We start from the raw sequence: 21,707 nt of genomic DNA on the forward strand, positions 1-21,707 counted from the left end.
ACATCAAAAACCTTATCTGCCACGATCAAGTTGACTTCATCCCTGGGATGCAAGGCTGGTTCAACCTATGCAAATCAATAAACATAATCCAGCATATAAACAGAACTAAAGACAAAAACCACATGATTATCTCAATAGACGCAGAAAAGGCCTTTGACAAAATTCAACAGCGCTTCATGCTGAAAACTCTCAATAAATTAGGTATTGATGGGAGGAATCTCAAAATAATAAGAGCTATTTATGAGAAACCCACATCCAATATCATACTGAATGGGCAAAAACTGGAAGCATTCCCTTTGAAAACTGGCACAAAACAGGGATGCCCTCTCTCACCACTCCTATTCAATATAGTGTTGGAAGTTCTGGCCAGGGCAATCAGGCAGGAGAAAGAAAGAAAGTGTATTCAATTAGGAAAAGAGGAAGTCAAATTGTCCCTGTTTGCAGATGACATGATTGTATATTTAGAAAACCCCATCATCTCAGCCCAAAATCTCCTTAAGCTGATAAGCAACTCAGCAAAGTCTCAGGATACAAAATCAATGTGCAAAAATCACAAGCATTCCTATACAGCAATAACAGACACACAGAGAGCCAAATCATGAGTGAACTCCCATTCACAATTACTTCAAAGAGAATAAAATACCTAGGAATCCAACTTACAAGAGATGTAAAGGACCTTTTCAAGGAGAACTACAAACCACTACTCAACGAAATAAAAGAGGACACAAACAAATGGAACACCATTCCATGCTTCTGGATAGGAAGAATCAGTATCGTGAAAATGGCCATACTGCTCAAGGTAATTTATAGATTCAATACCATCCCCCTCAAGCTACCAATGACTTTTTTCAAACAATCAGAAAAAATGACTTTAAAGCTCATATGGAACCAAAAAAGAGCCCACATTGCCAAGACAATCCTAAGCCAAAAGAACAAAGCTGGAGGCATCACGCTACCTGACTTCAAACTATACTACAAGGCTACAGTCACCAAAACAGCATGGTACTGGTACCAAAACAGAGATATAGACCAATGGAACAGAATGGAGTCCCCAGATATAATACCACACATCTACAACCATCTGATCTTTGACAAACCTGACAAAAGCAAGAAATGGAGGAAACTGGCTAGCCATATGTAGAAAGCTAAAACTGGATCCCTTCCTTACACCTTATACAAAAATTAATTCAAGATGGATTAAAGACTTAAATCTTAGACCTAAAACAATAAAATCCCTAGAAGAAGACCTAGGCAGTACCATTCAGGACCTAGGCATGGGCAAGGACTTCATGACTAAAACACCAAAAGCAATGGCAACAAAAACCATAATTGACAAATGGGATCTGATTAAACTAAAGAGCTTCTGCACAGCAAAAGATGCTACCATCAGAGTGGTCAGGCAACCTACAGAATGGGAGAAAATTTTTGCAATCTACTCATCTGACAAAGGGCTTATATCCAGAATCTACAAAGAACTTAAATAAATTTACAAGGAAAAATGAAACAACCCCGTCAAAAAGTGGGCGAAGGATATGAGCAAACACTTCTCAAAAGAAGACATTTATGCAGCCAAAAAACACATGAAAAAATGCTCATCATCACTGGCCATCAGAGAAATGCAAATCAAAACCACAATGAGATACCATTTCACACCAGTTAGAATGGCAATCATTAAAAAGTCAGGAAACAACAGGTGCTGGAGAGGATGTGGAGAAATAGGAACACTTTTACACTGTTGGTGGGACTGTAAACTAGTTCAACCATTGTGGAACACAGTGTGGTGATTCCTGAAGGATCTAGAACTAGAAATACCATTTGACCCAGCCATCCCATTACTGGGTATATATCCAAAGGATTATAAATCATGCTACTATAAAGACACATGCACACGTATGTTTATTGTGGCACTATTCACAATAGCAAAGACTTGGAACCAACCCAAATGTCAGTAAATGATAGACTGGATTAAGAAAATATGACACATATAAACCATGGAATACTATGCAGCCATAAGGATGACTTCATATCCTTTGCAGGAACATAGATGAAGGTGGAAACCATCATTCTGAGCAAACTGTCACAAGGACAGAAAACCAAACACCACATGGTCTCACTCATAGGTGGTAATCGAACAATGAGAACACTTGGACACAGAGTGGGGAACATCACACCAGGGCCTGTCATGGGGTGGGGGGATGGGGGAGGGATAGCATTAGGAGAAATACCTAATGTAAATGATGAGTTAATGGGTCCAGCACAGCAAAATGGCACATGTATACATATGTAACAAATCTGCACATTGTGCACATGTACCCTAGTACTTTAAGTATAATAAAAAAAGAAAACAAAAGAAATCAAGACAAGAAATTTATTCAAAATCATACAATTACATGAAAATTCAGTAACCTGCTCCTGAATGACTTTTGGATAAGTAAGGAAATTATGGCAGAAATCAAGGAATTCTTTGAAACTTAATGAGAACAAAGACACAACATACCAGCATCTCTGGGACACAGCTAAGGCAGTGTTAAGGTGGAAATTTATAGTACTAAATGCTCACATCAAAAAGTTAGAAAGATCTCAAGTTAACAACCTGACATCACAACTGAAAGAACTAGAGAACAAAGAGCAAATAAATCCCAAAACTAGAAGACAAGAAATAATCAAAATTAAAGCTGCACTGAAGGAGATTGAGACACAGAAAGCCGTTCAAAAGATGAACTAATAAAGGAGATTCATTTTTTGAAAAAAATTAATAATATATATAGACCCCTAGCTAGACTAATAAAGAAGAAAAGAGAGAAGACTCAAATAAACACAATCAGAAACATCAAGGGTGATATTACCACTGACCTCACAGAAATACAAACAACAATCAGAGAATATTATGAACACCTCTATGCACATAAACTAGAAAATCTAGAAGAAATGGATAAATTCCTGGACACATAAACCCTCCCAATACTGAACTAGGAAGAATTTGAATCCCTGAACAGATCAATAACAAGCTCTGAAATTGAGGCAGTAATAAATAACCTACTGAAGGAAATAATGTATACAATGGTCCATTTCCAAGACAAAGTGCCTTGAATTGGCTTAGAACTACAGAAGAGACAGGATATACTAAGACTCTGCTTGAATAGCTGATGCCTACTTCTGAGCCTCCCCCTCCCGCCTTCCTCCTCACTTAGCTGCCCTCACTTGAACCAAAGAAATTTAGTCTAAGATAAAATTTACTAGTCTCCAAAGTAGCTCACTTTGTGTGTTCTTATCAGCCTGCCCAGCTACTTAGGTCATAAGTCAAATACGTAAAAAGCCCCTGAGCTCATTAGGATTGCAAGGCATTGTGGGTTGCAAAAAAATGCAGCAAGACAACCCTAAAAAAACACCTGAAGCCACTACCCAACAATCAATAGGTGACGTCCGAGAAGATTGTAACCTCATAGTACTCAGCCTATAAGGAACCAGGGGAGGGACTTGCGCACTATGGGATAAATTGCTTGTTGATACTGTGCTGGATGTGCCTGCGTGCCAGACACCCAATCTTGCAAGATCACCATTGAAAGTCTCACTTCCGCTGTTCTCTGTGTCTCTGAGTCCATTCTTTGGGTTTGGACAAGTGAGTTTGTTTCTCACACATAACAACCAAAAAAAGCCCAGCACCTGATGGTTTCACAGCTGAATTCCACCAGATGTACAGAGAAGAGCTGGTACTATTCCTACCAAAACTATTCCAAAAAATTGAGGAGTAGAAACTCCTCCCTAACTCATTCTATGAGGGTGGCATCATCCTGATGCCAAAACCTGGCAGAGATACAACAAAAATAGAAAACTTGAGGCCAATATCCTTGATGAACATCAATGCAAAAATCCTTAAAAAATCACTGGTAAACAGAATTCAGCAGCACATTGAAAAGCTTATCCAGCATGATCTAGTAGGCTTTATCCCTGGGATGTAAGGATGGCTCAACATAAACAAATCAATCAATTTGATTCATCACATAAACAGAACTAAAGACAAAAACACATGGTTGTCTCAAGAGATACAGAAAAGGCTTTCAATAAAATTCAACATCCATTAATGTTAAAAAAACTGTCAATAAACTAGGTATTGACAAAACATACCTCAAAATAGTAAGTGCCATCTATGACAAACCCACAAACAACATAATACTGAATGGGCAAAAGCTGGAAGCTTTCCACTTGAAAACTGGCACAAGACGAGGTTGCCCTCTCTCACCACTCCTATTCAACATAGTATTGGAATTCCTGGCCAGGGCAATCAGGCAACAGAAAGAAATAAAGGGCATCCAAATAGAAAGAGAGGAAGTCAAACTATCCCTGTTCGTAGATGACAGGTCTTATATCAAGAAAACCCCATAGTCTCAGACCAAAAGCTTCTTAAGCTGATAGACAACTTCAGCAAAGCCTCAGGGTACAAAATCAATGTGCAAAAATCACTAGCATTCCTGTACACCAACAACAGCCAAGCCAAGAGCCAAATAATGAATGAACTCCCATTCACAACTGCCACAAAAAGAATAAAATACCTAGGAATACAGCTAACTAAGGAGGTGAAAGATCTCTACAAGGAGAACTACAAACCGCTGCTCAAAGAAATCAGAGATGATACAAACAGAAAAAATTGCATGCTCATGGATAGGAAGAACCAATATTGTTAAAGTGGCCATACTGCCCAAAGCAATTTATAGATTCAATGCTATTCCTATTCAGCTACCACTGAGATTCTTCACAGAGCTAGGAAAAACTATTTTAAAATACATATGAAACGAAAAAGGAGCCTGAATAGCCAAGACAATCCTAAGCAAAAGAAACAAAGCTGGAGGCATCCATCATGCTACCCAACTTCAAACTTTACTACAGGGCTTCAGTTACCAAAACAGCATGGTACGGGAACAAAAACAAACACATAGACCAATGGAACAGAATAGAGAACACAGAAATAAGACCAAACACCTACAACTCTCTGATCTTCAACAAAACTGACAAAAACAAGCAATGGGGGAAATAATTCCCTATTCAATAAATGGTGCTATGATAACTGGCTAGCCATATTCAGAAGACTAAAACTGAACTCCTTACTTACACCATGTACAAAAATTAACTCAATATAAATTGAAAACTTAAATGTAAAATCCCAAACTATAAAAACCCTGGAAGACAACATAGGCAATACCATTCAGGACATAGGCACAGGCAAAGATTTCATGATAAAAACACCCAAAGCAATTGCAACCAACGTAAAAATTGACAAATGGCATCTAACTAAACTAAAGAGCTTTTACACAGTAAAAGAAACTATCAACAGAGTAAACAGACAACCTACAGAATGGGAGAAAGTTTTTGCAAACTATGCATCCAATAAAGGTCTGATATTCAGAATCTATAAGGAAGTTAGACAAAATTTCAATAAAAAAACAACCCCATTGAAAGTGGGCAAAGAGAGGTGGCTGGCAAGATGGCTGAAGAGGAACAGCTCTGGTCTGCAGCCCCCAGCGAGATCAATGCAGAAGGTGGGTGATTTCTGCATTTCCAACTGAGGTACCTGGCTCATCTTATTGGGACTGGTTAGACAGTGGGTGCAGCTCACAGAGGGTGAGCAGAAGCAGGTTGGGACATCACCTTGCCTGGGAAGTGCAAGGGGTTGGGGAACTCACTCCCCTAGCCAAGGGAAGCCATGAGGGACTGTGCTGTGAGGGACGGTGCATCTGGACCCAGATACTATGCTTTTCACATGGTCTTCACAGCCCGCAGACCGGGAGATTCCCTTGGGTGCCTATACCACCAGGGACCTGGGTTTCAAGCACAAAACTGGGTGGTCATTTGGGCAGACACTGAGCTAGCTGCAGGAGTTTTTTTTTTTTTAATACCCCAGTGGTGCCTGGAATGCCAGTGAGACAGAACCATTCACTCCCCTGTAAAGGGGGCACTGAAGCCAGGGAGTTAAGTGGTCTAGCTCAGTAGATCCCACCCCCATGGAGCCAAGCAAGCTAAGATCCACTGGCTTGAAATTCTCACTGCCAGCACAGCAGGCTGAAGTCGACTTGGGACACTAGAGCTTGGTGAGGGGAAGGGTGTCCAACATTACTGAGGCTTGAGTAGGCGGTTTTCCCCTCACAGTGTAAACAAAGACACAGGGAAATTTGAATTGGGCGGAGCCCACCACGGCTTAGTGCCTAAGCTGCTGTAGCCAGACTGCCTCTCTAGATTCCTTCTCTCTGGGCAGGGCATCTCTAAAAGAAAGGAAGCAGCCCCAGTCAGGGGCTTATAGATAAAATTCACGTATCCCTGGGACAGGGCACCTGGGGGAAGGGGCGGCTGTGGGCGCAGCTTCAGCAGACTTAAACGTTCCTGCTTGCTGGCTCTGAAGAGAGCAGTGGATCTCCCAGCACAGTGCTTGAGCTCTGCTAAGGGACAGACTGACTCCTCAAGTGGGTCCCTGACCCCGGTGCCTTCTGACAGGGAGACACTTCCCAGCAGGGGTTGACAGACATCTCATACAGGAGAGCTCCAGCTGGCATCTGGCAGGTGCCCCTCTGGGATGAAACTTCCAGAGGAAGGAGCAGGCAGCAATCTTTGCTTTTCTGCAGCCTCTGCTGGTGATACCCAGGGAAATAGGGTCTGGAGTGGACCTCCAGCAAACGCCAGCAGACTTGCGGCAGAGGGGCCTGATTATTAGAAGTCAAACTAACAAACAGAAAGGAATAGCATCAACATCAACAAAAAGTACAATCACACAAAAACCCCATCTGAAGGTCACCGACATCAAAGACCAGAAGTAGATAAATCCACAAAGATGAAGAAAAGCCAGTGCAGAAAGGCTGAAAATTCCAAAACCAAGAATGCCTCTTCTCCAAAGGATCACAACTCCTTGGCAGCAAGGGAACAAAACTGGACACAGAATGAGCTTGACAAATTGACAGAAGTAGGCTTCAGAAGGTGGGTAATAACAATCTCCTCTGAGCTAAAGGGGCATGTTCTAACCCAATGCAAGAAAGCCAAGAACCTTGATAAAAGGATAGATGAATGGCTAACTAGAATAACCAGTTTAGAGAAGAACATAAATGACCTGATGGAGCTGCAAAACACAGCATGAGAACTTCATGAAGCATACACAAGTATCAATAGCAAAATTGATCAAGCAGAAGAAAGTATATCAGAGATTGAAGATCAACTTAATGAAATAAAGTGTGAAGACAAGATTAGAGAAAAAAAGAATGAAAAGTAATGAACAAAGTCCCCAAGAAATACAGGACTATGTGAAAAGACCAAACCTACGATTGACTGGTGTACATGAAAGTGACGGGGAGAATGAAACCAAGTTGGAAAATACTCTTCAGGCTATTATCCAGGAGAACTTCCCCAACCTAGCAAGACAGGCCAACATTCAAATTCAGGAAATACAGAGAACACCACAAAGATACTCCTCGAGAAGAGCAACCCCAAGACAGATAAGCATCAGATTGAGCAAGGTTGAAATGAAGGAAAAAATGTTAGCGGTAGCCAGAGAGAAAGGTCAGGTTACCTACAAAGGGAAGCCCATCAGACTAACAGTGGATCACTCTGCAGAAACCCTACAAGCCAGAAGAGAGTGGGAGCCAATAATCAACACTCTTAAAGAAAAGAATTTTCAACCCAGAATTTCATATCCAGCCAAACTAAGCTTCATAAGTGAAGGAGAAATAAAATCCTTTGCAGACAAGCAAATGCTAAGAGATTTTGCCACCACCAGGCCTGCCTTACAAGAGCTCCTGAAGGAAGCACTAAATATAAAAAGGAAAAACTGGTAGCAGCCACTGCAGAAACATATCAAATTGTAAAGACCATTGACAATATGAAGAAACGGCATCAACTAATGGGCAAAATAACCAGCTAGCATCATAATGACACTATGAAATTCACATATAGCCATATTAACCTTAAATGTAAATGGGCTAAATGCCCCAAATAAAATACACAGATGGGCAAATTGGATAAAGAGTCAAGACCCATTGGTGTGCTGTATTCAGGAGATCCATCTCACATGCAAGAACACACATAGGCTCATAATAAAGGGATGGAAGAATATTTACCAAGCAAATAGAAAGAAAAAAAAAGCAGGGGTTGTAATCCCAGTCTCTGATAAAACAGACTTTAAACCAACAAAGATCAAAAAGGTCAAAGAAAGGCATTACATAATGGTAAAGGGATCAATGCAACAAGAACAGCTAAGTATCCTAAATATAAATGCACCCAATACAGGAGCACCCACATTCATAAAGCAAGTTCTTAGAGACCTACAAAGAGACTTAGACTCCCAAACTATAATAGTGGGAGACTTTAACACCCCACTGTCAATATTAGACAGATCAACGAGACAGAAAATTAACAAGGATATTCAGGACTTGAACTCAGCTCTGCACCAAGCCAACCTAATAGACATCTACAGAACTCTTCAGCCAAAATAAACAGAATATACATTCTTCTCAGCACCACATCACCCTTACTCTAAAATAGACCACATAATTGGAAGTAAAACATTCCTCTGCAAATGCAAAAGTATGGAAATCATAACAAACAGTCTCTCAGACCACAGTGCAATCAAATTAGAACTCAGGATTAAGAAACTCACTCAAACCCACACAACTACATGGAAACTGAACAACCTGCTCCTGAATGACTATTGAATAAATAACAAAATTAAGGCAGAAAAAAATACATTTTCTGAACCCAATGGGAACAAAGACACAATGTACCAGAGTCTCTGGGACACATTTAAAACAGTGTTTAGAGGGAAATTTATAGCACTAGATGCCCACAGAGGAAAGTGGGAAACATCTGTAATTACCATTCTAACATCACAATGAAAAGAACTAGAGAAGTAAGAGTAAACAAATTCAAAAGCTAGCAGAAAACAAGAAATAACTAAGATCAGAGCAGAACTGAGAGATAGAACCATGAAAACCCTCCAAAAAATCAATGAATCCAGCAGCTGTTTTTTGAAAAAAATAACAAAATGGACCGCTAGCAGGACTAATACAGAAGAAAAGAGAGAAGAATCAAATTGGCACCATAAAAAATGATAAAGGGGATATCACTGCTGATCCCATAGAAATACAAACTGCCATCACAGAATATTATAAACACCCCTATGCAAATGAAGTAGAAAATCTAGATGAAATGGATAAATTCCTGGACATATACACTCTCCCAAGACTAAACCAGGAAGAAGTTGAATCCTTGAATAGACCAATAACAAGTTCTGAAATTGAGGCAGTAATTAATAGCCTACCAACCAACCAACCAAAGGCCAATACCAGAAAGATTTACAGCCGAATTCTACCAGAGGTACAAAGAGAAGCTGGTACCCTTCCTTCTGAAACTATTCCAAACAATAGAATAAAAGGGACTTTTATTCTTCCCAAACTCATTTTATGAGGCCAGCATCATCCTGATACCAAAACCCGTTGGAAACACAACAAAAAAAATTCAGGCCAATATTCCTGATGAACATCAGTGCAAAAATCCTCAATAAAATACTGGCAAACTGAATCCAGCAGCACATCAAAAAGCTTATCCACCACCATCAAGTCAGCTTCATCCCTGGGATGCAAGGCTGGTTCCACATAAGCAAATCCATCACATAAACAGAACAAATGACAAAAACCACATGATTATCTCAATAGATGCAGAAAAGGCCTTCAATAATATTGAACACCACTTCATGCTAAAAACTCTCAATAAACTAGTTATTGATGGAACGTATCTCAAAATAATAGGAGCTATTTATTATGAACCTATAGCCAATATCATACTAAATGGGCAAAAGCTGGAAGCATTCCCTTTGAAAACCAGCACAAGATGAGGGTGGTGTCTCTCACTACTCCTATTCAACATAGTATTGGAAGTTCTGGCCAGGCCAATCAGGCAAGAGAAAGAAATAAAGGGTATTCAAACAGGAAGAGAGGAAGTCAAAATCTCTCTGTTTCCAGACAGTATGATTGTTTATTTAGAAAACCCCATCATCTCAGTCCAAAATCTTCTTAAGCTGATAAGCAACTTCAGCAAAGTCTCAGGATACAAAATCAATGTGCAAAAATCACAAGCATTCCTATACGCAAATAATAGAAAAACAGAGAGCCAAATCATGAGTGAACTCTCATTCACAGTTGCTACAAAGAGAATAAAATACCTAGGAATAGAACTCACAAGGGATGTGAAGGATGTCTTCAAGGAGAATTGCAAACCACTGCTCAAGGTAATAAGAGAAAATACAAACAATGGAAAAATATTCTGTGCTCATGGATAGAAAGAATCAATATCATAAAAATGGCCATACTGCCCAAAGAAATTTAAAGATTCAATGCTATCCCCAACAAGCTACAAATGACTTTTTCACAGAATTAGAAAAAACTACTTGAAATTTCATATGGAACTACAAAAGAGCCTACATAGCCAAGGCAATGTTAAGCAAAAAGAACAAAGCTGGAGGCATCATGTTACCTGACTTCAAACTATATTACAAGGCTATAGTAACCAAAACAGCATGGTAGTGGTACCAAAACAGATACATAGACCAATTGAACAGAACAGAGCCCTCAGAAATAATGTCACACATCCACAACCATCTGATCTTTGATAAACCTGACAAAAACAAGCAATGGGGAAGGGATTCCCTGTTTAATAAATGGTGCTGGGAAAACTGGCTAGCCATATGCAGAAAACTGAGGGGTCCACCTTATACAAAAATTAACTCAGGATGAATTAAAGACTTAAATGTAAGACCTAAAGGCATTAAAAACCCTAGAAGAAAACCTAGGCATTACCATTCAGGACATAGGCATGGACAAAGATTTATGACTAAAACACAAAAAGCAATGGCAACAAAAGCCAAAATTGATAAATGGGATCTAATTAAGCTAAAGAGCTTCTGCACAGCATTGGTAACTATCATCAGAGTGAACAGGCAACCTTCAGAAGGGGAGAAAATTTTTGCAATCTATTCATCTGGCAAAGGGCTAATATCCAGAATCTACAAGGAACTTAAATAAATTTACAAGAAAAAAATACTCCATCAAAAAGTGGGTGAAGGATATGACCAGACACTTCACAAAATAAGACAGGTATGCAGCCAACAAACATATGAAAAAAAGCTCATCATCACTGGTCATTAGAGAAATGCAAATCAAAACCACAATGTGATACCATCTTGGAACAGGAATTAAGAGAAATGAAAGAATGTGTAAGCAGAAACTCAGTTGTATGTAAGAAAACCCAATTCCCCCTGAGAAAGAAAGAGCTGGAGTCCTTTAAAAATTAACTGCCTATTTTTCTGTGGCTAGTGAGCCTTATCTCTCCTTCTTTCCTAGGCGTTGTGAAGACCCTGTTTCTCTAGATGTGTAGCTGCAAGCTCACTAGACAGATAAACTCAAGTCGTAAAACATGTTTGTTTTTGAAATGTAAGAAATGATGTAATGCATGTCTTAATTAATTGAATAACTGTCTTTGTTTCTCACTTCTGTAATATGCTTACCCCTGCACAGATCTCCCCCCACCCCACGAAATGCTTAAAAGGTAATTTAAGTCTTTGTTCAGGGCTCAGTCCTTTGGATGCTAATCTGACTGGGCCAGTGCACCTAAATAATAACTATCCTCCTGAACCCCATTGGTCTCTCTGATTCCTTAACAATCCTGCAACATTTCTGGGGACTCATCCAGGATTGGAGATGACAGATTTACTGTCTCCTTTGCCTATGGGACTACAGCCCTGTGGCCATGGGAGACCTGGCATCCAAGGCATACCACGAGGGAGCTTCACCTGGATGGAGACTGGCTCTTCCCCCATCCTGGCAGCCTGCCTGGCAGTGCAATGGAGCCAGGGGTGGGGCTGCAGTATGATACCAGCACTTCAGGAACCATGGTAAGGAGCAAGGGCCCAAGGCAGGGAAGCCCATCCCACAAGGACAAAGGGGAGCTTCATCACCTCCCAGGGAACAACCACTAATCCAACCCAGAATGGCTGGGGGTGGTAGGAGTCGCTTGCCAATTTGGATGAACCTCATGTCCCCACTAACAAAGTGAAAGTGGTTCATTGGATCTGGAGACAGGAACTGGGAGTGTGTGGGTGCATGTAAACCTACCCGGGACATGAGAGAAGCTCATTTCATCTGATGAGAAGTCCTGGGGTAGGAGTGGTGTGTGTATGTGTGAGAATGTGGGAGCCTAACTAGGCTCACCTGGGACATGAGAGAGGCTTGTTTCATCTGATGAGGAGTCCTGGGGCAGGGGAGATGTGTGAAAGTGTGTGAAAGAGACAGTGTTGGGAGAGGCCAATGTGGGGAGTGACAGGAGGCATAGATCCCTTAGCATGGGCTGTGTGCTTCGAGGTGAGTGTGGGGGAAATTAGAACTAGGACGCTGCATATGGCTGATAGGACCAGCTTCATGGACAGCTTCATGGCTGTAGCAGGCTGTGACAGGGGAAGGCATGTTCCTGGCTAAGCAGCATCCAAAACTCCCATAACAGGACCTGGTCTGGTGGACCCAAGAGTGAAAGTGTGCCACAAGGGAGGAAATGGGATGGAAAGTGTCAAAACCAACTCCTTTGGAGTGCATGATAAAGTATTTAAAAAAAAGGATTTAGAGGTGATTATGGCATGAAACTGGATGCTCAAAAATTAAGGACATATTGTGAGATAGATTGGCCTACTTTCAAAGTGGGGTGGCCCTCTGAAGGTACAAAAGACAGGAAATTAATTGGCCGTGTGTTTAAGGTGGTCACTGGAGTTGGAGGACAACCAGGATACCCAGACCAGTTTCCCTACATAGACTCTTGGCTCAGTGTGGCACAAACTTGCCCCAATTGTTTACAGCCCTGCCTAGAGGGATACTGCAAGGCATTAGTGGCTCGGGCACCCAACCAAAGAAAGCAGAGGAACCTAAAGCCCCTAGCATCTCCCAGGAAAAGGAATCCCTGAAGCCTCAGCCAAAACCAGTTCTTCAGGCCCCACCAGAGGAAACAGAATGTCAGCCCCCATATGTGCCAGTCTACCCGTCTTTGGCCAGAATAAGGCAGGAGGCAGAGTCAGGAGCATCTGGAGAGTCAGGCTTGGAGGAAAGTGAGGCTCAGTCTCCCCTCAAAGAGTAACAGAAGCCCCCGTTAGAGAAAAACAGGGAAGATGGACAGGGCGAGGCAGCTGGGCACCTCTGCTCAGGCCAACCACAGGCTTTGCAGATGCCACTTTGAGAGACGAGGATACAAGTTTATGATGACCAGGGGCAGACACAAGGTGGCTCTAGGGTTTACGTTTATCAGCCTTTCTCCACTACTGATCTCTTAAATTGGAAACAGCACACCCCTTCCTATACAGAAAAGCCTCAGGCTCTCATTGATTTGGTGAATTCTATTATTATGACACACAACCCAACCTGGCCAGATTGTCAACAACTTTTGCTAACTTTATTTAATACAGAGGAGCATAGGAGAGTTAATCAGGCAGCTCTCAGCTGGTTAGAAGGGGAAGCCCCAGAGGCCACCCCTAACCCATGCCAGTTCACTGTGGAGCAATACCCACATGAGGCAAGGGACGTGGAATGGCTGCAGCTATAAAGAAAGGCACTCCCAAATGGGAAAAAAGCAGGAGGAAGGAAGGCAATGAATATGAGTAAAATATCAGAAGTGTGCCAAAAGCCTGATGAAAGCCAAAGTGCATTCTATGAAAGGCTTTGCGAGGCATATAGGCTGTACTCTCCAATTATTCCAGAGGCTCCTGAAAACCAAAATATGATAAAAATGACCTTTGTCAGGCAAGCTCAGGGAGACGTAAGATGAAACCTTCAGAAGCCAGAAGGCTTTGCAGGGAAACACATTAGTGAACTCCTGAAAATAGCAAACAAAGTATACATAAACCGGGAAGAAAGGAAGAAAGAAAAACCAGAAATAGAAACAAAGAGACAGCTTGATTTATAGCTGCTGCACTAGCAGACATTAACCCTGGATTTGCTAGAGGGCATGGCTGAGGCAGAGGCTGAGGAAGGGGGAAGACAAGACCAGGAGAGGAAAGCCAGTCTTGGTTGGACAGGAACCAATGTGCAAGGTGCAGGCAAATGGGCCACTGGAAAGATGAGTGCCCCGAAAAGGAAAAAGATGGAGATGATGGTCAATTGTCTAACACCCGAGTGTGGCATTCTGTTGCTATTCATGTCTCAAAGGCAGATCCTGATCTGATTGGCTTAGGGGGCTAAGAATTTTGAGGACTGAGACAGACTGGGCTCCATATTTTTAGGCCATGGGGAGCCTATGGTGTCTATGGAAGTAGGGGGCTGATTAATGGATTTTTTGGTTGATACTGGTGCTGATTACTCTGTGGTAACTCACCCAATTAGACCCCCCACAAAGAACGGTGCTACTATCGTAGGGGCTACTGGGGCCAAGGAAAAGAAACCTTTATGCAAATCCAGGGGATGTGTTATTGGGGCACAAAAAGTACAGCATGAGTTTCTATATATGCCAAATTGTCCAGTGCTCTTGTTAGGGAGAGACTTACTCCAGAAACTGCAGGCACAAATTTCCTTTATACCTAAAGGGAATATGACCCTGGAGATAGAGGTGCTAAAGGCAATGGGTATTGACCCTGACTGTCCCAAGGGCTGAGGAGTGGCAGCTCTATGAACTGTGTGCCAGAAGGCCTCTGGAGCCAGACCTACACAATATGTGGGGGATGCTTTTCAAGGTACCACGTGTATAGGCTGAGGAAAACCCCCCTGGACTTGCTGCAAACAGACCCCTGGGTGGTAGTAGAGCTTAACCCTCATGCTGCCCCGGTATGAGTCCGTCAATACCCACTACCTAGAGAGGAAATTGAAGGAATAACAAAACATCTAAATCAGCTCTATGAACATGGAATTATAGTGAAATGCAAGTCCTCCTGGAATACTCCTCTGCTGCCTATGAGCAAGCCAAATGGTGAATACAGGCCAGTGCAGGATCTCCAGGCGGTAAACAAGGCCACTGTGACTATCCAGGCCATAGTACCCAACCCATACACAATGTTGGGACAGATTCCTGCTGAGGCCATGTGGTTCACATGTCTGGACTTAAAGGATGCCTTCTTTTGTTTGAAGCTTGCTCCCCAAAGTCAGCCTATATTTGCCTTCCAGTGGGGGCAATCGCAATATGCCTGGACAAGGCTGCCGCAAGGATTTAAGAATTCTCCTACCATTTTTGGTGCTGGGAAAACTGGCTAGCCATATGTAGAAAGCTGAAACTGGATCCCTTCCTTACACCTTATACAAAAATTAATTCAAGATGGATTAAAGACTTAAATCTTAGACCTAAAACCTTAAAAACCCTAGAAGAAAACCTAGGCAATACCATTCAGGACATAGGCATGGGCAAGGACTTCATGTCTAAAATACCAAAAGCAATGGCAACAAAAGCCAAAGTTGACAAATGGGATCTAATTAAACTAAAGAGCTTCTGCACAGCAAAAGAAACCACCATCAGAGTGAACAGGCAACCTACAGAATGGGAGAAAACTTTTGCAATCTACTCATCTGACAAAGGGCTAATATCCAGAATTTACAATGAAGTCAAACAAATTTACAAGAAAAAAACAACCCCATCAAAAAGTGGGTGAAGGATATGAATAGACACTTCTCAAAAGAAGACATTTATGCAGCCAAAAGACACATGAAAAAATGCTCATCATCACTGGCCATCAGAGAAATGCAAATCAAAACCACAATGAGATATCATCTCACACCAGTTAGAATGGCGATCATTAAAAAGTCAGGAAACAACAGGTGCTGGAGAGGATGTGGAGAAATAGGAACACTTTTACACTGCTGGTGGGACTGTAAACTAGTTCAACCATTGTGGAAGACAGTGTGGCGATTCCTTAGGGATCTAGAACTAGAAATACCATTTGACCCAGCCATCCCATTACTGGATATATACTCAAAGGATTATAAAACATGCTGCTATAAAGACACACGCACACGTATGTTTATTGCAGCACTACTCACAATAGCAAAGACTTGGAACCAACCCAAATGTCGATCAATGATAGACTGGATTAAGAAAATGTGGCACATATACACCATGGAATACTATGCAGCCATAAAAAATGATGAGTTCATGTCCTTTGTAGGGACATGGATGAAACTGGAAACCATCATTCTCAGCAAACTATCGCAAGGACAAAAAACCAAACACCACATGTTCTCACTCATAGGTGGGAATTGAACAATGAGAACACATGGACACAGGAAGGGGAACATCACACACTGGGGTCTGTTGTGGGGTGGGGGAGGGGGGAGGGATAGCCTAATGTTAAATGATGAGTTAATGGGTGCAGCGCACCAACATGGCACATGTATACATATGTAACAAACCTTCACGTTGTGCACATGTACCCTAAAACTTAAAGTATAATTAAAAAAAAAAAAATTCTACCATTTTTGAGGAGGCCTGGGCCACAGATCTTGAGGCTTTTGCGCCACCTAGTGACAATTGTGTGCTATTACAATACATTGATGATTTGTTATTCACTGTCCCCATGAAGGAGGAATGCCTCCAAGGAACAGAGAGGCTTCTTCACCTGCTGTGTGAAGCTGGTTATAAAGTGTCCAAGGACAAGGGAAAAGTCTGTTTTTGAGAGGCTGGATATCTACGATTCATGGTATCCCAAGGCCAGCCCAGGCTTGGAAGTGCACGCAAGGAGGCTGTATGTGCATTGCCCACCCCAGTTACAAGTGGCAGGTCAGGGAATTTCTAGGTGCGGCAGGATTCTGCCGAATCTGGATTCCAAACTTCTCCCTTATAGCAAGGCTCCTCCCTTATATGAGGCTACCAAAGGAAAGGAAAGGAAAGAGAGCCCCTCCTATGGGAAAAGGAACAGGAAAAGGCCTTCAAGGATATAAAGGAAGCTCTCATCCAGGCCCCAGCACTTGGGTTGCCAGATGTAAAAAAAGCCCTTCTTTTTGTATGTGGATGAATGAAAGGGAATGGCAGTGGGAGTCTTAACTCAGTTGTTGGGCTGTTGGCATCAGCTGGTAGCTTACTGGACCTTCGTGGCCTTAGGTTGGCCCAATGCCTCAGGGCATTGGCAGCTACCACAATCCTTATAGAAGATGCCAACAAGCTAGCCCTAGGTCAGAAGTTAATAGTTCGGGTGCCACACGCTGTAGTCACCTTAATGGAGCCAAGAGGACATCATTGGCTGTCCAATTCTAGAATGCTAAATTATCAAGGACTTCTGTGTGAAAATCCCCAGATAACACTAGAGACTGTAAATACCTTGAACCCAGCTACCCTGCTGTCTGTGGAGAAACCCGATTGGAAGGGCGGTGGGTTGCCTCACTGCTGGCAGGACCTTCCCCACTGTTGCATAAATATGGTGGACGAAGTGTTCTCGAGCCAGGAAGATCTCAGAGATACCCACTTGGAGAGCCCAGATGTTGAATACTTCACTGATGGTAGCAGTTTCATAACAGATGGGGTGCGATATGCAAGGTATGTAGTGGTGATCCAACACTCGGTAGTCGAGGCTCAAGCCTTACCTTCTGGGACTTCCACTCAGAAGGCTGAATTAAAAGCCTCAGAAGGAGGAGTACGTGGAAAATTTAATTTAACCAACTGTTGCCAAGAAATTGATGATAATGGCTTAGCTGTCATGGAAATCACAGCTAGAATGAACAAGTTGGTCCATGTTCCAGTTCAGATTTGGTCCGGGTGGTCCCTGGATTCCTTGTTTGGAGGATGGTTCTTAGCTTTTGGAGGATTCAAAACCCTCTGGCGGGTTCTTGCTTATTCTTGGTATCTGCCTCATCCTCCCTTGCCCTTTACCCCAGTTTGTTAGGAGTATACAGTCAACTATAGAGGCAATAGTAACCTGACACACTACTGTGCAGTTGATAGCATTAACAAAATATCAGCCGCTGCCAGTAGAAGAAGCGCAGCTCTGTGAAGAGGTGGCAAACAGTGGTGCTTTCTATTAACACTTTTGTTATAAAAAGCACCAAAGGAAGGAATGGAACAGGAATTAAAAGAAATTAAAGAATGTGTAAGCAGAAACTCAGTTGCATGTAAGAAAACCCAATTCCCCCTGAGAAACAGAAAGAGCTGGAGTCTTTTAAAAATTAACTGCCTGTTTTTCTGTTGCTAGTGAGCCTTATCTCTCCTCCTTTCCCAAGCATTGTGAAGACCCTGTTTCTCTAGCTGTGCAGCTGCAAGGGCACTAGACAGATAAACTCAAGTTGTAAAACATGTTTTTCCTTGAAAAGTAAGAAATGATGTAATGCATGTCTCAATTAATTGAATAACTGTCTTTGTTTCTCGCTTCTGTAATATGCTTCCCCCTGCACAGATCTCCCCCGACCCCACGAAATGTTTAAAAGGTAACTTAACTCTTTGTTCAGGGCTCAGTCCTTTGGATGTTAATCTGACTGGGCCAGTGCACCTAAATAATAAATATCCTCCTGAACCCCATCAGTCTCTCTGATTCCTTAACAATCCCACAACAATCTCACATCAGTTAGAATGGTGATCATTAAAAAGTCAGGAAACAACAGATGCTGGAGAGGATGTGGACAAATAGGAACATTTTACACTGTTGGAAAAAGTGTAAATTAGTTCAACCATTGTGGAAGACAGTGTGGTGATTCTTCAAAGATCTAGAACCAGAAATACCATTTGACCCAGCAATCCTATTATTGGGTATATACCCAAAGGATTATAAATCATTCTACTATAAAGACACATGCACACATATGTTTATTGCAGAATTATTCACAATAGCAAAGACTTAAAACCAACCCAAATGCCCATCAGTGATAGACTGGATAAAGAAAATGTGGCACATATACACCATAGAATATTATGCAGCCATAAAAAAGGATGAGTTCATGTCCTTTGCAGGGACGTGGATTAAGCTGGAAACCATCATTCTCAGCAAACTAATACAGGAACAGAAAACCAAACACCACATATTCTCACTCACAAGTGGGAGTTGAACAATGAGGACACATGGACACAGGGAGGGGAATATCACATGCTGGGGCCTGTTGTGGGATGGGAGACTAGGGGAGGGATAGCATTAGGAGAAATACCTAATGTCGATGATGGGTTGATGGGTGTAGCAAACCACAATGGCACATGTATATCTGTGTAACAAACCTGCATGTTTTGCACATGTATTCCAGAACTTAGAGTATAATAAAATAAAAGTGGGCATAGGACATGGACAGACACTTTTCTTTTTCTAATTTATTTTAGATTTGGGGCACGTGTGAAGGTTTGTTACATAGGTAAACATGTATTATGGAAGTTTGTTGTACATATTTTTTCATCAACCAGGTATTAATCCCAGTACCCATAGTTATCTTTTCTGCTTCTCTCTCTCTTTCCAACCTCCCCTCTCAAGTGGACCCCAGTGTTTATTGTTTTCTTCTTTGTGTTCATAAGTTCTAATGATTTAGCTCCCATTTATAAGTGAGACCATGTATTTGGTTTCGTGTTCTTGTGTTAGTTTGCTAAGGATGATACCCTCCAGCTCCATCCATGTTCCTGCAAAAGACATACTCTCACTCTTTTTTATGGCTGCATAATAATCCATGGTGTGTAAGTACCACATTTTTATTAATCTGTCATTGATGGGCATTCAGGTTGATTCCATGTTTTTGTTATTGTCGATAGAGCTGTAATGAACATTTGCAACAGACACTTTTCAAAAGAAGACACACATATGACCGACTATTATGAAAAAATGCTCAATATCACTGGTCATTAGAGAAATGCAAATCAAACCACAATGAGATGCCATCTCACACTAATCAGAATGGCTATTAATAACAAGTCAAAAAGTAACAGATGCTGGCTAGGTTGTGGAGAAAAAGGAATGCTTTTACACTGTTGTTGGGAGTGTAAATTCATTCGACCATTGTGAAATACAGTGTGGTGATTCCTCAAAGACCTAAAGAAAGAAATACCTTTCAACCCAGTAGTCCCATTATTGGGTATATACCCAAAGGACTAGAAACTCTTCTATTATAAAGACATATGCACACGTATGTTCATGGCAGCACTATTCACAGTAACAAATACATGGAATCAACCTAAATGCCCATCAGTGACAGACTGGACCAAGAAAATTGGTACATATATACACCATGCATACATAAAATTGGTACATGTATATACTATGCAGCCATAAAAAAGAACAAGATTGTGTCCTTTGCAGGGACATGGATGGAGCTGAAGGCCATTATACTTAGCAAACTAAATGCTGGAACAGAAAACCAAATACCATATGTTCCCATTTATAAGTGGGAGCTAAAGGTGGGAGGAGGGAGAGGATCAGGAAAAATTACAAATGGGTATTAGGCTTAATACCTAGGTGATAAAATAATCTGTACAACGAATCCTCATTATGCAAGTTTGCCTATGTAACAAGCCTGCACATGTACCCCTGAACTTAAAATAAAAGTTAAAAAAGATTTTCTTATAAAAAAAGTGGTATGGATAAATTTAAATTTCTAATGAGCAGCAATGATTTTTTTAGTATAAGCATGTCCCATGAGATATTTTGGATATCATTACACTAAAAATTATTTGTTCTTTATCTGAAATTTGAATTAAATGGAACCTCCTATGTTTTATTCAGTTAAATAAAATACTGAATATTTGGGTGAAATAAAATTTCCTATGAACAGTGAATAATTTTGAGTTTTATTGCATCTCTTGCAATATTTGGATATTTTTCAGAAGTATTTGTTGATTATCTTATATTCAAATTTAATTAACTGTCCTTAATTTCATCAGGAAACCCTTTGTGTTTTGCTTCTTGAATTGCACATTTAGCACAGATTAGGAGAATGTACTCAAGGCTAGACAGAGGATCAAATGGAATTCATGTCCTAATTCCATGTACATCTGCATTCAAGGATGTCATATGGCAAAAGAAGAATGCAAGCTCAATACCTTGAGAACAGAAAGAAGACAAAGCATGATGCAGACATCACCAACTGGAGGATGCACTGGTCTCGAATGACAAAAGCCAGGCCTCCCAGGGTTATATGTCCAATACTAGCAGCACAAAGTGTCAATGTCAATGCCATGGCACAGAATTGGTGAGTTATCCACTCTACAACTGAAAGAAAACACAAACAAGATTTAGCTTCAAATACAGGTGGAGCTTCAATGTCAAAGCCAAGGCTTGGAAAATGTGGATCGAAAATATTGACTTACTTAACAAAACAGTATTTACAATGATGCTAAATGTAGCAGCCCCAGCCAAGAAGCGCAGGGAGCAGTATACGAGGATGGTGGGAGCAAAGGCCGCACAGGTGCCTACAATGGCGAGCTGAAGGTAAGACCATCTGAGCACGAACTTTCTCCCAAACCTGAGAAACAGGGGCACATTAGATAATGGGAACAATAACAACCTTTGGGAAATGTTAGCAAAGGGAAAGCACACTTTGAAACTTAAAGGATGTTTAACAAGTGAAACTTTACACTTAAAACGTTAAAGAATCAACAGTTAATCAATGGCAGGTCTTCTCAGAAGGAATGTTCTCTGTTTGTAAATAGATACTGAGTGTATAAAAGTTTCTTCTCCAATCTGTTGCCAGTAGATCATTGATACAAATTCAAAACATGTAAGACAGGCTGGGGTGTTGAAATGTTAACACACCAGAAATGTCCCTTGT

At 41.3% G+C, this 21,707-nt stretch overlaps 2 protein-coding genes across 9 annotated transcripts in view; one reads left to right on the forward strand and one right to left on the reverse strand.

Annotated features, from left to right (window-relative positions):
- SLC22A25 (solute carrier family 22 member 25) overlaps positions 1–21,707 on the reverse strand; it is an 84,662-nt gene that overhangs the window by 37,435 nt on the left and 25,520 nt on the right. For all 7 annotated transcript variants that reach the window (XM_054662371.2, XM_054662370.2, XM_054662372.2 and 4 more), the window contains 2 exons: positions 21,247–21,401; positions 20,980–21,148 (listed from right to left, as the gene is read on the reverse strand). In XM_054662371.2, coding sequence (XP_054518346.1) covers positions 20,980–21,148; positions 21,247–21,401 — 324 coding nt within the window. The remainder of the gene's footprint in view (positions 1–20,979; positions 21,149–21,246; positions 21,402–21,707) is intronic.
- The window catches only part of SLC22A10 (solute carrier family 22 member 10), a 96,351-nt gene continuing 95,756 nt past the window's right edge, over positions 21,113–21,707 (forward strand). For both annotated transcript variants that reach the window (XM_016921102.2, XM_016921105.3), the window contains exon 1: positions 21,113–21,367. The gene's annotated coding sequence lies outside the window, so the exon portion shown is untranslated. The remainder of the gene's footprint in view (positions 21,368–21,707) is intronic.

This window comes from Pan troglodytes, chromosome 9 (assembly GCF_028858775.2).
Source record: "Pan troglodytes isolate AG18354 chromosome 9, NHGRI_mPanTro3-v2.0_pri, whole genome shotgun sequence".
NCBI lineage: Eukaryota > Metazoa > Chordata > Mammalia > Primates > Hominidae > Pan > Pan troglodytes.